The sequence below is a fragment of the Belonocnema kinseyi genome, chromosome 9 (genome assembly GCF_010883055.1).
Source record: "Belonocnema kinseyi isolate 2016_QV_RU_SX_M_011 chromosome 9, B_treatae_v1, whole genome shotgun sequence".
In the NCBI taxonomy this organism is placed as follows: domain Eukaryota; kingdom Metazoa; phylum Arthropoda; class Insecta; order Hymenoptera; family Cynipidae; genus Belonocnema; species Belonocnema kinseyi.
The window spans coordinates 123,085,795-123,104,806 of NC_046665.1; the positions used below are offsets into that span (position 1 = coordinate 123,085,795).

The window sequence follows — 19,012 nt, forward strand, 5'->3', positions numbered from 1 at the left end:
CTCAAGCCTAAAACTCCCAATACCCATTCGGCTAGAATAAGACTCCAATTTCCGATGTAAATAGGACATTAAAAATCAAATTTAATGTGCAATAATTAAATTTATGCAAACTCCTGTTTGAAAAAAAAACCAACAACAAACAAATAAAAACAAAATTAAAAAACTCCTATGGTAATCTGAAAAAAATTAAAAAAAAACAATTTTCGGAAAAAAAGAGAAAATAAAAATGAGAAGGCAGCCAACCACATCCCCTTCCTTTTTTTCATTCCTTTCGCCTTTTTTATGTTCATTACCATCAGAGTACAATAAAATAACATTTAAAATAAAATCACATTACCAAAGTTTCGGTACTCCTACAGTACCCTTATGAAGGCAAGAAAAATGTAATAGGTAGAAATTGACAGCAATTTTATCTTGCATTGTCCACACATAATCTTTTAGCAAAAAAAAGACAACGAATCAAACGTTTTTTTTGATCCTCAGGTATGAAAGAGAGAACGTTCTTCGGTGCTGTCAATTTCTACCTATTACGAAATTTTACCTATTATGCGATTTTATTTATTTTTCATTTTTATTTTGAATGTTATTTTATTGTGATTTGATGGCAATGAAATTAAAAAAGACGAAAGAAAAAAAGAAGGAAGGGGATGTGGTTGGCTGCCTTCTCATTTTTCTTTTCTCTTTTTTACTTTTGTCCGAAAATTATTTTTTAAAATTTCTTTTCAGGTTACAATAAATGTTTTTTTTTCTTTGGTTTTCTTGTTTGTTGTGGTCCGAATTTGGCCGTTGGATTTCTGGTATTTTTTAAGAGGAGTTTGCCAAAATTGACAATAAGTAGAGTTTTCATGTCCTAGCCCAAAAAATAATCCCTGAGTGAAAAATCCCTTTGTCCAGTTCACCCCGACCCTAAAAATCACCTATAAACAAAAAAGCTCTTTTTTATATTATGGAGCACAACAAATTGGCAATAAGTAGAAAATCATTAGTAGAAAATTCCTTTGTCCAGTGTTCCTTAGTCGCAAAAATCACCCGCGAAAAAAATTGATTTTTAAAGTATACCAGTTTTTTTAATTTCTTGGATTCAATAAAAAATACCTAGAAAACTAAAAGCAACTATCACTAAAAGATGTCCAGTAGCAATGCAAATGTTAAAAAATTTATTTTTATTTAATTTTTTATAAACAAATAGGTGAATGAAAATCGTTACGTGGAGATTAGCGACGATTCTTCACTTGATTCGCACTAAATTAAAAAAATGTATGGACAAAAAAGTTTTTAAATTGAATTAAAAAATGTTAATGAATAATTTGATATTTTAATAACAATTTTTATAAACAAATATCAGTATCGAGTATTTTTAATATAATAAATGAAGTGTTATCTATGGAATCGATCAAAACTTACTTGGAAATAAAACATTAGTATAACATTTGGCCACCAAATAGAAATTAATAATTTTTTAAACGACCTTAATTAACAAGTTCACTATTCGGCTATTTCTGGAGGTACCAACTTCATTTTTTTGATACAATTAACTGAAAATAACAAGCTTCTAAATTTTTAGGAACATTTTGATCACAGTTCGCAATTTATTATTGAAAACACTAATTGTTTTTAAAAAATGTTCTCTATGCTATGAATCGATAACATTTGATAGTTGTTTAGCCAAACTCAATTAATAATTGCATTATTTGACTATTTTTGAGCATTTAAACCTATTTTCTTTTTTGTGAAATCAACTGTTAATAACACATTTTTTAACTTTTTTTAATAGTTTGATAACGATTCACTATTTTTATTTTTATTAACAATTTGACTGACGTAGCCATACACCATATATGATAAATGATATAAGATTCCATCTACTGACAAAGAAAATCAAATTGTAATTAATTTTATTGAATAAATTATTAATTTTTATCAACTTATGCAAGGAATTATTCATAAGTAATTTTAATAATATTCCACAAGAAAAAACAATTTAGTTTATAAATGCATTAGCCGAGAAAGTATTCTTTACTACATTTTTAGTAAAAATAAAATTGTGGATCGTTAATAAACTATCAAAACAAGTTATAAAATGTGTTAATAGCAGTTGATCAAAGACAAAAGAAACAAGTTTTACTATTGAAAAATAGCCAAATAATGTATTTGTTAATTAGGTTTTATTAAATAATTTTCAAATGTTATCAATTAAAAGCAAAAATTCATTACTAAATAACTGGCTGCTAATTACGTGAAAAAGCGGTATTTCGTTTATAAATACATAACATGATAAAAATTTCTTTAAACAATTGTTTTTTACAACAATAACTTGCTTATGGTCATCGAACTGATTTAAAAATTTTAGAAGTTAGTTATTAAATTTAGTAAGTTCAAATTTAGTGCAAAGCAAAGTGACGAATCGTTGCTAATCCTCACGAAACAAGTTTCATTTTTTTATTTGTTTATAACAAATTCAATAAATTTGGTAACATCTGCATTGCTATGGGACATTTTTTTCTGGAAAGTTGCTGTTAGTTTTAAAGGAATTTTTTCTTGAATCAAAGCATTTTTTTTAAACCGGTATACTTCTAAACTCAATTTTTGTTTTATTTTTGTTATGAAGATAGTTGTCGTGCAAAAAGTCAGATGTATAAAAAAATTTTTTCTATGATTTTAACAATCAAAATATTATAATTTATGCAATTCCAAATTAATTTTTTTGTTTAAAAAATCTTTAAATTCACACAAAAAACAGTAATTTTAACCATGTTTCTTATAATTGAATTTTTTTCGACCATCGATCCTTACCAGTTTTTGAAAAAATATTTCAGTTCAATGAATGATTTAGGAAAAACATGAGTAAATTCAAGAGATATTTAGAAGCTTTCAAGATTCAAAATTAATTTTAAGCTTGAAAAGATTTTCAAAAATTATCAAACTAAAATATAGATCTCTAAAGATTTCAAAATGAAATTTTGAATTTTTTATGGATTTTCAAAAGTTTCAAGATAATAGAATTTTTTTTAAAGATTTCTGGAAAAATTTTAAATGACTCTTTATTTTGAAAAAATAATTTCAACAGAATATTAAAAATGATTTCAAAAGACATCCACAATACTCCAAACACAATTTGAGACATTTTAAGTAATTTTTTTAAAATTTCGAGGATTTAATAAAAGTGTTAGAAATAATTAGAATTATTTGAAAAAGTACTTCGAATTTTTAAGAGGATTTCAGCAATAATTTGAAAATTGAAATTATTCCAAAAAATCCAAAACAAAATGTAGATTTTTTAACATTTTGAAATAAAGTTTTGTAAGCTGTTTAAGGTTTTTAAGAAGTTTTAAGATGATACCAATTTTTTCGTAAGATGCCCGGAATAATTTTTTTAAAGTAATAATTCTAAGAGAATTTTTAAAATTGATTTCAAATTTTTTTGCGTATGAAGAACAATTAAACATATATTAGTTTGTTTGATATTTAATTAGAATAATTTTTCTTCTAGTTTAAAAAGTGTTAAGTTAAGAAATTTAATCTCTCAATTTTTAACGTTTATCGCCTAAATTGCTCAAAAACATATAATTTTAAAATATATAAATTTTTTTATTCCTTCTTCAATTTTTATAATATAAAATGGTAGCGTAGATTTATATGTATGTTTTTAAATCTTTAAAATGTACAATTTATAAAATTTTAACACTGATTTATTTATTGAGCGTTTATATTCAAAAAAATTTCGGCTTCAATTTTAAAACCTTAACATTCAATAGAGTTGCACTTACAGTGTTTCAATTTGAAGTTCAGTTTTTATCATTTCAAATGAAAAAAAAAATTAGATTCGAGAGTTGGAAACTTTTGTTATAAACTAGAAAAAAACGAGAAATAACCAGAGATTTTTCTTCGACTAAAGTGGACATCCTGAATATATAATAAAAAATATTATGTTACTTGATTTTAATTATAATTATTAATTTTAATAAATATTCATAACTGAGGATTTACATATTTAAATCATTCATAATATAAAATTTTTAATAAAATTTTTTTGATGCTATGCGAATGCCACAAGTATGCAAGTAAATTTATTAATTTGACTTCAAATGTCTAAGAAAATATGCAATTTTTATTAAAATTTTATCAAAAGTTCGATGATTTGTTCAAGCATTGACAATATTTTAGTGAAAATGTTCATAAGAATTAATTGCAATGGTAAATTATATGATAAATGAAACCTTTTATGGATTTAAATTAAGTACTACTTCGTACTACCATAGAGTGTTTCAAACTCCTCTGAATTAATGCAACGGCTATCAGTGTGTTGGGAAACAATACTAAACACTTTAATTAGTGATGAGCCACGGGAACCTTCTCTAGAAACTATTTATACTATGAGTTTAGGAAAATTTATCTATGTAAGCTAAATCCACATTCGTACTAAATCCGTCTGCTAGAATTAAATTTCCAATTTATCATAAATTTTTATCTGAATTATAAATATCAGAATTCGAGATAACGAATCAGCAGTTTCATGTAACCTCCCTTCTATTACTACATCTTTATTTCCCCTAATTTCCCCTACTTCTTCTACCGTCATTTTCAATTAATTCCTCCCCATCAACCACCCATTATTTCCTCTCACTTCCCCTCTTACCCTCCCCTTTCCCTAACCTAATTTCTCGCGCTTCTTCCATGCTTATTTTCCATGATTTACCTTCCTTCTCCGCCCTTCCTTTCCCATACTTTGAGTTATTAACTCCCCAATTTCCTTCTAATTTTACTTCCTTCCCCTTGTTGCCCCTTATTTAAATTTTTTCCCTTCTCTAATTTTGAAATTCTTCAACTTCGTTCTCTTTCCTCGATCTCCATATTTCCTCTAATTTCGCTCCATTATTTTTTTCTTGCTTTTATGACTCCTTCTAAAATTATTGTTCCTAAGTTCCTTTTACTCATCCTATATCGCTTCCCTATAACCCCTTTCACTTTTTCGACTTTCCATTCATTAATTTTCTCTTAATGCCTCTACTGTCCCTATCCTAATTTCCAATAATTCCTTTTACTTCTCAATCCCTTATTTTCCCTCACATCCCCTCCTCCCTTAACACATCAACTCAAATTCACCTCTTCTTATAATCATTACACTCAATACTTCTCCTTTCCTAATTCCCTTTTTTACGTCTACTTTTTCTTCCCTTGGCACACTTTACTTCCCCTGCTTCTTCCTACTCTACTTTTCCTATATCAATTCCTCCTACTTCCTCCATTCTTACTTGCCATAATTTTCTCTACTTTCTCGCTCTTTATTTCTCCTGCATTAAATTAATTCCTTCCCTATTTGTCGCTATTTTTACGTACTGCCTTCCCCTTATTCACCCTATTTAAAATTGGTCCCCTCCCCTAATGTTTACTTCTTCAAATTCATTATCTTCCTTATTTATCCACTTTTCCTCTACTTATCTTGCATTCCTTTTTTTGCTTCTCCCACTTCCTCTCAACTCATTCTTCCTCAGTTTCCTTTACTTACCTTACTTTGCTTTCCCTAATTTCCTCTCACTTCTTTTACTATCCCTTTCGTAATTTTCCATTACTCCCACTACTGCATGTATCCTTATTGCCCATCATTTACCTTACTCTACTATCCCTTATTTCCTGTCACCTCCCCTCCTAAGGTTCCCTTATTTGCCCAAATTTTCATCCTGATTCCCATTACCCTTCCTGCTGCCCCTTTTCTAACTTACTTTATTCTACCACCTTTCCAATCTTCCCTCTTTTCCGCTATTTTTAATGACTTTCTTTCTGTTATTCCCCTCACTTTAAATTCTTCCTCCCTTGATTTTCACTAAACTTAATTCGTCCGCTTCCCTCGTTCTCTAAGATTCCCCTACTTTCCCTTCATCCTTTTTTTATTGCTTCTCCTACTTCCTCTCAACTCATTCTTCCTTCGTTCCCTTCACTTACCTTACTTCTCTTCCCTTTATTTCTTTTCATTTCTTTTACTTTCCCTTTCTTATTATTCTATTACTCCCACTACTGCCTGCATCCTAACTTCCTATCATTCCTGTTACTTTCACATCTCTCATTTCCTGTTACCTCTCCTCCTAACCTTCCCCCATTCACTCAAATTTTCGTCCCATTTTCCATCAGTCTTCCTACTGCTGCTTTTTTAACTCACTTTTCTGTGCGAACCTTCTCTTTTCTTGTTCTTTCTTCTTTTCTTCTTCTCTCCCTACTTTCCCTACTCTAATTTCTCACACCTTATTTCTCCTACTTAAAATTTTTTCCCTCCCCTTCTTCAACTTCGTTAGCTTCCCTCTTTCTCCACGTTTCTACTACTTTCCCTGCACTCTTTTTTCTTGCTTTCCCTACCTTCTCCTTACTCATTCTTCATTATTTCTCTTAACTTAGCTTTCTTTTTTCGCTTTATCTCCTCTCACTTCTTCTTCTTTCCTTTTCCTAATTTTCTCTTACTTTCTTTACTGTCCCGATTCTAATTTCCCAAATTTCCTTCTACTTTCTTATTTTCTTTAACCTCCCGTCCTCTCTCCCCTTATTTACCAAAATTAACCTCTATTTCCCGTCACTCTTCCTACTGCCCACTTCCTAACCTACCATCCTCTGCAACTTTACCTTCTCTCGTTACCCCTCACTTACTCTACTTTTATCTTTCTACTTTTCTTTCCATTATTTCGCTACTTTCCTATTCCAAGGTTCTGAAAGTTTCCCTCTCCTCAGTTTCCCTAAACTCTTTATAATACATTATTTTTCATACCTTCAAATATTTCCCCTCCCGTGATTTGTCTTAAATTTCCTTATTATTTCTCCCCTGGCTTTTCTTATTACCTCTTCCCTTATTTTTTCTCAGTTCCCCTACTTTCCCTCTCCTTATTCCCTTCATTCATCACACTTCCCTTACTTATTATATTTCCGTTTTTGCTCATTTTCCTTACTTTTCCTCCACTCATTTTCCCTCAGTTACCCTACTTCTTTACTCCTAATTTTCTCTTATTTCTCCTTCCCACTTTTCCCCTCACTTGCCTTTTATTTCGCCTTTCTTATCTTGATTTTCCTACTTTCCCTTTCCTTCTACCGACTCGTTTTACCTTTTTGGAAAAAAGTTTGATGGAAGGACGGCCGGAAACCGGAATAAATCTAAAAGGGTTTCTTCCCGTGGCTACAAAATCCTAAGAACTAAAATATTTAAGTACTTTTAAAAAATTGCAAAACAATTTTTAAATATTTTTTTTTATATAAAGATCGTTAAGGCTCATAGTGCCATCTCACTACATGTATACATATTTAAATGATTTAATTAATTTTTCTTAATAAAAATATTTTAGTTTTCATTAAATTAAAACTTTAAACGGTGATGATATAAATTTGGTAAGCCAGTAATTTTTCGAAATCGGCATGGAGCATATTTTTAGTACCTTCCGGAAAAAGTTTTGAATTGGAAATTCAACCTCGCAACGGAATAAATTTCATGGACACTTGCAGCACATAAAAGCTTTACACACATTACGTCTCATAATTCTTTCAACTCAAGCGACTACCGCTTCGGGGCTGTAACTATTGAAGTATTAAAGAGATCTTTCCCCAGAAAATATACAACCACAAAAAATTATACTTTAAATTTTACGATGTATTTATACTTTATATAATACGTGTATACTAAACTGCCTCTTAAAACCCTGCTTTTTAAAATGTTCTAAAATCTTGAGTCGGTTTTTTTTTCTTTTGGTAAAACTTTTTTCCTTATTAATAAAATATTTAAGGTAGGTATCAAAAAAATACTATTGGAAATTTATTTATTTTGATTATGATAGATATAAATTATTTATTTTTATACGAATAATAATTTCAGTTAAAAATACTAATTTTTTAATAAAAAAAAAATTGACCCAAAGAAATAGTTTTTCTACTATGAAAATCATCTCTAAACAAACAATAATAATTTTCTACGAAATAAGAGGAATTTTCAACAAAATACATAAATGTTCAACCAAAAAAGCATAGATTCAAATGTACGTTAATAAAACTTAATTTTCTGATTAAAAAAAAAAAATTAACGAAACATTAAAATTTTTAGAAAAAACAAAAGAATTTTTAAACGAGATTAATTTTTACCCCAAAAACTTAAAATTTCGCTAAAGAATTTAATTTTCCACCAAAAAGGTGTTTTTTAATCCCGATGACAAATCTTTTAATGAAAAAAGCCGAATTTTCATTCAAATTCACGAATTCTTAAACAAACATTAAAATTTTTTATTCAAAATGAATTTGTAGCCAAACAATTAAAAAATAAATAAAATTGTTTATCTTTTAACAAAAGCATTGAATTTGTAACCAAAACTAAAATGGCAGAATTTTTAGTTTATTAATTTGAAAAAAATTTAAATCCCTTCCAATCTCTTGAAATCGATTAAAATTCTGAAAATCGGGTGAAATATTTCGTGATAGTTCTAAATATTTGAAATATTTTAGAAATTCATTGAAGTCTTACAAAATCCTGTGAAAGACGAGAAAATTTGTGTACCTTATTTGCTATCCTTAATTTTTAATCAATTTTCATTGAATAAATAACATATAACGAAGTTCTTAAAATATTTAAATTAGGTTTGATTAAAAATTATTTATGAATTTTTTAAGTTTTTGAGAGCCTACAAACATTTTAGGATTTTATAAGATTTAAGAGAATTTATTAAATATTATTTAATTTTTTCAGAACTTTTGCAAGTCCTAAGGATGTTTTATACTGACTCGAATTTGTCCCAAAATTTTAAGAAATCCTGTAGCAAAACAAACTTTCGAAAACATTTCTCAGATATAAAATTTTTATATTATTTTAAAAATTTTTTTCCTCCACAGATTATAATTTGGTTGACACTTTTTTTCTTTTATGATTGACAAATCTTTTTTGTTTTAAAATATAACTGTTTTTGCTGAAGATTTGAAAAAAATGATGATTTTTAACCCAGAAGATAAATTTTCTACCTAAAAAGCTGAATTTCCAATGAAATGCACGAATTTTTTATTAAAAATTTTAATTTTTCATGATCGCCCCCCCCCCCCTCTTAATTAGTACATTTTCTGGGAAAATCATAAAAATAATAGCTTTCAATTTTAACCCCTATCCTAAACCCCTTCTAGTGTGTTCGAAAAATGCCCCGAAAAATGCAGAAAAACATTTTTAGCTAAAATTCATAAAAAGTACGGTATTTTTTTATTCTTTATAAATACATTGCTTTTATTCAATAGGTGAAAAGATTCAACGTATTTCCTAACTATTATTAACTTGTCCACAAAATTTTTTCAAGTGAGTATTATTTGCTTAAACAATTTTTTTCGCCTTAAATTTGTGAAAAGTTATTATTTTTTGGGATAAATAAGCCACTTGATGAATCGCAAGAATAATCTTATTTGTTCAACATATTTCATAGTTATTAAAACTATTCTGAATTGTTGAAAAAATTTGAACTCATTTTAATTTAAAAAGCCCAAAAGCACGTTTTAATATTGACCGACTTTGTCAAAAAATACAGAATTTATTTTTCCAAAAAACGAAAAAATTAAGGGGGATGTATCAGCAAAAATCAAAAGTCCTTAATTTTTCTGAAATCATGAACAATTACGAATTTTATTGTGAACTATTTTAACAGGTAAATGTTTGAAGATTTGGATAAGTCTTGGAAAAATTTTTTATAATTTTTTGCATTAAAAAATAATTCGCGGAGACTATTTGTAAAGACTTTGAAACATTTCAAAAGATTTCCAAAATCGTCAAAAACAAATCTGGAGGGATTTTTTTGAAAAATTTGTTTGATTTTGCAATGTTTAATAATTTTTCTATTTAGTTTAATTGATACATATATATATATATATATATATATATTATGTTTTTCAAAAATCTGTTTTTTATCTGTAGAAAAAAAATTCCTTAATTTTTTCAAACAGTAGATATTGTTCCCAGTAAGGTTAGTAATATTTTCTAAATATTTCATCATTCAAAAAGTAAGATTGAATTTTTAAACTCAAGACTAAGTTTCAATAAAAAAATATAAATTTTAAATAAAATAAATAAATTTGCAACCAAAAAAGATTAATTCTCAGACAAAAATGGATGGCTTATATTTTAAATAAAGAATTTAATTTTGAAAAATTAATAAATCAATTTTTAACTAAATTTATGACTAATAAATTTAATTTTATGGTTGAAAATTTTTTTTCTTTCTTGAGTAAAAACTCTGTTTTGGTTGAAAGTGTACCTTTTTTTTAAAAAAATTTTTTTTTTCAGCTAAACTTAATCGTTTCCATTGAAAAATAAATCTTTTCGATTTAAATATAAAATATTACAATTTTCCTTTAGAATTATTATTTTTTGTTAAATCTTCAATTCTTTGTTGAGAATTTTATTAAAAATTTTTAAACTATTTTTTTTGTAACTTGGAACAAGACAGAAGAATTTGAAATGAAATTAATAAATTTTCAAACAAATACTTAAAATTGTAACAGAAAAAAACATTTTCAATCAAATAAAAAATAGAATTTTCAAATTTTTAATTAAAAAAAAAAATCAACGTCTCTTCTTTAAAATATTTAAGTTTTCACCTAATAAAATAAAATTTCAATCAAAAATATGAATTTGTGACCAAAAAGATAAAATTGTAATTAAACAAATAAATTTTCGAATAAATAGTTGCATTTTCAAACGAAAGAAGATAAATTTTCTACGAAAAAAATGAAATAATTAAATTTTCAACAAACAAAAAAGCAATAATTTTCAATGATTTAAAGAACGAATTTTTCAAAAATTATTAAAAATTTTAGCCTAAGCAATGAATTTTGAAATAAAAGGTGACTTTTCAACCAAGTCGATTTTTATTTAAAAGAAATCGTTTTATCCAGATGAGATAGTTAAAATGGTCAAAATCAAACTTTAAAATATGTTAAACGTTAATTTCGAGCATAAGAAACTTCGTAGGGACTTCTTAAAATTTGTTTATAAATTTGAAAAAAATTTCATTCATCAATATTACATAAGGATACTTATTTTAGAAGACAGAAGCAAATGGGTACTTTATTCAGGTCGAAGGTAAGCTACTTAAATAAATCCATCAGCCTGAGGTGCTTCGATTCTTATCATAGTGGTTCTTCAGACGACTTAAGATATTTATCTTGTTTTTAGTCAAATAAAAAAAAATTACATATTATCGAAAATTTATTAATTTTAATAAACATAGATATAATTTATTTATTTTTATTTGGATATACGCATCAAATAACATGTTAATGAAAAATAAATATTGCACGCAAAGCTAAGTCATAAATCGTTTATTGTTTCTAAAAATTGGTAAAAATTAACAAGATTTATTTTCATAGTTAAATTTTCAATTGAAAACGAGTTACACTGAATTTTGAGTAAGAAAAATCTTGACAAAAAATTTAAATTTTTAGCAAAAGAAAATGAATTGTAAACCAAAAAGATTGAAATTTAACAAAAAATACGAATTTCGAAACGAATAACTCAATATTTAAACCAAAAAGAAATATTTTTAACTAAACATGGATAGGTAAAAATTTAGGTAAAAAAAAAATTATTTCCAATAATTGAAGAAACGAATTTTCAGTTAAATAGTTAATTTTTCGCTATAGAAATAAAAATGTAACCAAAAAGATGTTTTTTAACCCAGAAGATAAATTCTCTAACGAAGATGCAGAATTTTTAATCAAACACACGAATTCTTAAACAAACATAAAAATATGTTATTCAAAAAAAATCTTTAGCTACAAATTTTTTTAAAATAAAGTAGTTCATCTTTTAACCGAAGAGTTGTATTTCCAACGGAAAATCAAGTATTACAATTTTTATTTTATTAATTAAAAAAAAAACAAACAACATTTTTAAATCTCTTCAAATCTCTTCAAATCTCTTAGAAATATATTGAAGTCTTACTAAATTCTCTGAAAAACGCGGATACAATTGAGAATGTTTTGAAAAGCATTGAGTCTCGCAAAGTCCATAAAATTCCTAAAATCAGAAAAAATTGTATTTTTTTAAAAAATTTATAGGTTTATTCAGATAAAACATTTCTGTCATTCAAGAGAATAAAAATACTTAAAATTTTGAAAGATTTCTGAAAATTGATTGAATATGGATAAATTTTTGCCAAACTTTGGCATTTTGTAAATATCTTTTAAAATGGGATGATTCTTAAAATTATATGGAATTCTGTAACAAAAATAAAACTTTCTCAAAAATTTCACAGATACTTTTTTGACATCCCTAAGATCATCGAAAATCCTTCTTTATTTTTTTAAGAGTAGGAAAACATTTTATGACACCTTAAAAAAAAGTCAACAATTAAGCTTGAAAACTAAATAGATATTCAAATTTTTTATTTTAAATATATTAAAAATTATTTTTCTCCTCAAATCATAATTTGGTGGAATTTTTTTTCAAGCATTTTAAAGCCTAGATTTTTAAAAATTTAAAAGAAAAATTCGAACAACTTTTTAAAAAGTTTGAAAGGTTTCTAAATAACAAAAAAATCCTTAAGATTCTTGAGAAAATTAAAAATAATTTTTTCTATTGAAACAAAAAAATATAATTTTTGGATACTATTTGTAAAGACTTTAAAACATTTTAAATGAATTTTGCAGATTTTGAAAATTTTTAGAAATACTTCAATTTAATTCAACTAAAAATATTTAAAAATGTCCATACTTTTTAAGAAACTAAAAATATTTCAAGATTTTAAAAGATTTTAGAAAATTTATAAAATATTTGTTATTTTCTTTCAAACTTTTGGAAGTCCTAAGTATGTTTTAAACTTACTTGAATTTTTCCTAAAAGTTGTAACATACTTTAACAGAAAAATTTTTTTTACAAAAATTTCACAGATAGTTTTTTGAAATATATAAAATCATCAAAAATCCTTCTTCATTTGTTCAAGAATCATCGGATAACATTTAATATAACCTTAAAAACAAAAAAACAATTAAACTTAAGAACTGAATAGATATTAATTTTTTTTTATATCAAAGGTTATTTTTCTCCTCAAATTGTAATTTGGGTGAAATTTTCTTTCTTTTTTGACTGATAAATCTTTTTTTTGCTGAAAATGTCCTGATTTTTTATGAAAATTGAACAAGGATGATTTTAACAAAAAAGATCAATTTTCTACGGAAAAAGCTAAATTTTCAATCAAATACACGAATTTTGTATCAAAAAAATTTAATTTTTGATGTAAAAAAAATCTCCAGCCAAAAAAATGTTTTTGAAGAAAATAGTGCATCTTTTAAGTAAAATGTCTAGTTAATCAATAAAAATAATAAATCTTAAAAATTCCTTGAAATCTCTTTCAATCGGTTAAAATCCTTGAAATAATGTGAAATAGTTCGGGATCTCTTGAAATATTTAAAATCTGTTGAAATTCATTTAAAATTATTTCCTGAAACAAGATTTTACTCCATCTTCACTCCATTGGGAATCGAACCACAAAACTTCTCATTTCCGGTCAGGTGCTTTTAAAGTCTTATGAAATCTCTTAAAATGTCTTTCAATCTTTAAAATCTTACAAAATCCTTAAAAATCCATAGATGTAGTTTGGAACTCCAATCTCCTTAAATCAACAAAACCCTCAGAAAACCTTTTAAAATCCGTTTAAATTTCTGAAAATCTTTGCAAGTCTTTTCAAATCTTTTCAAATTTTTTAAGAATCCTTTAAAATCGCTTTAAATTTTAAAAACCCTATTAAAATATCCCAAAATCCTTTAAAATTCGTAAAAATACTTTATCAATTCTAAAAATTCTTAATCCCGTGGCTTCTTTCGAAATGTTTCTAAATTTCTTAAAATTTCTTGAGACTTGGTGAAATCTCTTATTATTCTTTAAAACCCTTGTAGTTTTAGTGGGGGGATGATGAGTAGGAAAACTGCAGGAGGGATAGGATGGATTCATGGAAGTAGGGGGTGTAGGAAAATGGAAGTAAGGGAGGTGTATTATGGGATCGGGGAAGTGAGGGAGGAGAAGTGAGGAGGGGAAGAGGAAAGAGAGGGAGAAGGGACTGAGGAGTGTGGTAAGGGGAAGAAGAATAAGTGAGGAAAGGATCCTTAAGAAAGGATCGGATAGGACAGGCCAAATCACGAAAGAAAGAATTTATTTGATAGGAGGACAAGGAGGAGGAGATGGTGGAGGTGGTGGAGGAGGAGGTCGAGGAGGAGGAGAGGGGGCTTAAGGTAAATCTACCACACTAAATAATATTTCAAAGCTGAAATTTATTAGGGTTTCGTAGCTCGGAGCAAAAAACCCTTGTAGTTTTTGTAAGTTTTCCATTCCCTTGGTCCGTTGTACTTTCTACAAGAAAAAGAAGTAAGAGGAATTGGTGGAGGGAAAGCAAGGGGTAAAGCGGCGCTCAGAAGAAAGAAAAGATATGTAAAATAAGAGAAGGGGGTAGAAGAGACTTGAGGGGTAATAAGGGTCGGGAAAGTGAGTTTGGGGGTAAAATGTGACGAGGATAAGTATGAAAACTGATAGAAGAGAAATTAGAGAAAGTGAGGTGGAATGATAGCGGAATTAGAAAAAGTAGGTAAAGGAAGAAGCGGTTAAAGATGTTAAAAAAAGTAGGGGAGGCCAAGGTTGAGAACTATGGAGGGGAAATAAGAGAAGAGAGTGAAAGTCGGGCAATTTTGGGTAAGGAGAGGAGAGGAGAAAAAGTTTATGACGAGGAGTTTTGGACAACTTAATTCACTATTTTTTAGAACCCTAATTTTAAAAATTGCTTTGACATTATATGATATTACATTTTTTAGGCGCATTTCTCATTTATTGATAATGATGTAAGGTGTAAATCGAAATGCAATAACTCACCTATATCCATCAGGTGCATTTCGCCGAGGTGCTTAACAGCATAAAGATGTAGCAAACCGAAAGCGAGCTGCATTCCTGTAGTAAGCAACAGGGCCAGAAAGCCGGCGGCACACACTAACCACCCCCAACCACCCTCGGGGTAGAAATGTGTTTGAATACCAGCCACGTCTATACCTGTAATAAGAAATGTCCAAGTTGACTTTGAAATCTTTAGATTCCATTTTACACAGAATTCCACTTAATGTACAGTTTAATTTAAATTCGCTACAAATTAAAATATCCCATCCATTCTACCCGAAATTCCCCCAGTTCCCCTACCCCGAATTTCTCTGCTTACCCTCTCCCTAATTTCCCTACCTCCCCTACCCACACTTCCCTTGGTTCTTCTACATTTCCACCCATTAATTTCACTAATCAATTTTAATTTATCCACCTTCTATGCTCTCATCTCTACTTACATCCCGTCATTTTCGATACTTCCTCTAACCTTAATTCCAACAATTTCTCCTACTTTCAATATCCTGATTTATCCTCACTTCCCCTACATTGTCAACCCTCATTTCTCTTTACTTCCCGTAAATCCCCTCTGAGTTCCCCTTAAAACGCCTACTTTACTTTCCTTCACTTTCCAACACTTTCCCTACTTCTCATACCCTTATTGAAACATACTTCAACTTCTTCCTCTTTCCTTTCTAATCTGAACGCTTCACCTCAATTTCACTTCTCACCATCCCCTTATTTCTGCTTCTTTTCCACAATTTCCCTACTGTCTCTCATTTCTCCTACTTTTCCTTTTCAATTTTCCCGAACTTCAACTTCTTTTCCTCTTGTCGATTTTCCTTATTTCTCCTAATTCATCTCCCCTTATTTCCTACCACTTTTTCTGCATCTCTTTTTCTTGTTTATCTTATTTTCCTATTTCCTTGTTTATCCTACTTCCCTTCAATCTTCTTACATTCAATTATTTTATTTCCTCTTACTTCTCCTACTTTTACTACCCTTACCTCTTCTTATTTTCCCTTACGTCCTCTACCTCATCTTTCAAGCTTTCACACTTCCACTTAATCTCCCTACATTACTTCACATTTCTTCTCTAATTTCCTTTAAAACCTCGCTTTTTCTTTTTTCGAACTTTCCCTACTTTCACTCTCTAAAATGGCCTCACTCTGCCTACTTCTTCTCTTCTGATTTCCTATCCCTGTACCTTCTTTCTAGCCCCTTCTCCCCACTAATCCCTCTTGTTTTCCTACTTCTCCTACAATAATTTTTCCTTACTTTTCTTCTCCTTATTTTTCTTTCCTTTGAGTCTATTTTTTTTCGCTTTCCCTACTTGTACTCCCCTGATTTCCCGTTACTTCAACTACTTGCTCTAATCTTATTTCCTCTAAATCTCATTACCAGCATTTCATCTGACCGTCCCTCTACCTAACTTCCATCAAATTAATAATTTCGATCCCATTCTTTCATATACTTCATCTTTATTTTCCTTTTTCCCCTTATCACTTTTTCCTTTTCTTTCCTTACTCTTCTTCTTGTTATTTCTTCTTATTTTCTCCTTTTCCGCTTCTTTGATTTCTCATTAATTCACCTAATTGCCATCGTTTTATTTCACATTATTTCTTCTACTGTCCCTGCCATTATTTTCCCTCACGTTCTATACTGTACGTCTCTTTATTTACCCACGTATACTACTTCATCTGCACACTGCCGCTACTTACGACTTCTTATTTTCCCACCTTTCTTCCTCGTACTTTCTCTACTTCTCCTTTCGTTTCTACTATTTTCTATCTCCTACTTCTGCTACAACTCAACCGTTTATTTTGCATACTTCCAATTTCTATATTTCCCCTCATTTTTCTTCTTCGTCTCCTCTCATGTCTACTTACTTAATCCTAATTTTCCTTAACTTTCCGTCACTTCTCGCAATTTTTCTCTCTCCATTTCCCTTACTTTCTTTACTGTTTCTAATTTTCTCTCACTCCTTTTACACTTCGCCCTTATTCCTTACTTCTGCTATTCACCAAACTTCCTTCCCCCTTATTTATTCTACCTCGTCTTCTCTCATTGGCCCTTATTTCAACTCACTTCCCCTCCCCTCTCTTGATCTACATATCATTTCCTTATTTTTATTCTTATTGCTTTCCGTACATCCTATTCCCCACCTCTCGTTCTTATTTTCAATACTTTACCGCATTATTCTTCCTATTACTTCTCTGGAAATTTTCCCTAATTCCTTTTACATCCCTTTGCCTTATTTCTCCTGAATACTTAGTATTTCCCCTCAATTTCTATCACTCCCCCTACTTCTTGCCCCTATTTCCCCAAATGTGCACTTATTTACCCTACTTTTCCTTCCATAATGTTCCCTTATGACCTATACTACTTCTACTTCTTCTACTCCTCCTTCCCTCAATAGTCCTGATTTCAAATCACTTCCATAATTTTCTTCCACTTCTACTATCTGTATCATCATTTCCCATAATTTCCGATACTTTCTCTCTTCAAGTTTTCCCAAAATTTACCTACTTTTCCTCTTGTCGGCTTCACGCTTCCTCTACTTCCCCTACCATATTTTCCTTTTACTGTACCTTAATTTCTCAATTGACTATCCTCTTATTTTCCTTTACGTTTCGAAGCTCATCTTCAAAACTTTCACATTTCCGCTTATTTTCCTCCTTTCACTTTCGCTGTTTCTTCTTCTCCGTCTACTTCTTCTCTTATTTCCCCTGTTTCCACTCTTCTCCACCCTCTACACTTTAACTCCTCATTTTCTCTTACTTCCCCTACATTACCAAACCTTATTATTTTATATCCTTTAAAACCCCGCTTTCTATTTTTTCGAACTTCCCATACCTTCTCTCTCTAAATTAAGCTCACTCTGCCTACTTTTTCTTCCCTTTTTTTCAATCACTGTGCCTCCTTTATAGCTCTATTTTCCCCTTCCTTCCTCTGCCTCTCCCACTTTTCATTCCCTAATTTTTCCTTGCCTCACCTATCCTTATTTTTCCTATTTCGATTTCCATGATTTAATTTCGCTTTACCTACTTGCACTCAAATGATTTTCCATAACTTCAGATACTTTCTTCAATCTTATTTCCCCTAAATATTCTTAACCGCATTTTATCTTACCTTGCTTCCGATAAATTACCATCACACAAATCATTTCCACCTCATTATTTCATCTACTTTGTTTTAGTTTCCCTACTTGCTCTTCTCACGGTTTCTTGTACTTTACATTCCTTTTCTCTTTTAATTTCCCCTCACCTTTTATACTATCCGTCTTTTTAGATCTTTATTTTACTACTTCATCTTCACACTTACAATACTTTCTCATCTTTTATCCCCCCCCCCTACAACTTACTTCTTGCACTTTCTCTACTTCTCCTCCTTTTATTTCAACTACATTCTCTCCCCTAATTCTCCTAGACCTCAACCGTTTATTTTACATACTTCCAATTTCTTTATTTTCAAACATTTTTCAACTTAATTTCTAAACTTTCCTCTCATTTCCCACTTCCTCCACTGTTTATAGTTTCCTCTCTTCCTACTCCACTACTTCCCTTCTCCCTTACTTCTCCTATTCACTAAGCTACCATTCGCCTCAATTGCCCTAACTCATCTTTCCTCGCTGCACCTCATTTCAACTCACTTCCCCTCCTCTCACATAATCTACCTATCATCTCCTATTTCCAATCTTTTCCATTCTTCTAGTTTTACAGGCTTCTTATCCTCCCATCTCTCGCCCTCATTTTCAATTTTTTACAGCCTCATGTCTCTTATTTTTTCTCCGTAAAATTTCCCCCAATTTCCTCTATATCCCGTCACCTTATTTCTCCCTACCCCTTCCCCATTTTCCATAACTTAATTTTATTCACCCTACTTTCCCTCCCATAATTTTCTCTTATTTCCCCATACTACTTCTACTTCTTTCACTCCTGCATCCCACATTAGCCCTGGTTTTACGTCAATTACCTAATGTCTCCTCACTTCTCCTACTGTTCGTACCATCATTTTCTATCATTTCTCATCAATTCTTCTCATTGGAAACAAGTAGGTCAGTAAAAATTTAATATAAGAACAATATCATCTTTTTTTAATTTTGTTGAAAGTTGTAATAAAATCGAATTTTCTTCATACAACTCTGTGTATCAATTGCAATATTTG

General features: G+C 29.3%; 1 protein-coding gene across 1 annotated transcript in view; it reads right to left on the reverse strand.

The window, feature by feature from the left end:
- Positions 1 to 19,012, reverse strand: part of LOC117180727 (monocarboxylate transporter 10-like) — a 246,091-nt gene that overhangs the window by 192,790 nt on the left and 34,289 nt on the right. Inside the window, exon 4 of the mRNA XM_033373215.1 lies at positions 14,849 to 15,022. Coding sequence (XP_033229106.1) covers positions 14,849 to 15,022 — 174 coding nt within the window. The remainder of the gene's footprint in view (positions 1 to 14,848; positions 15,023 to 19,012) is intronic.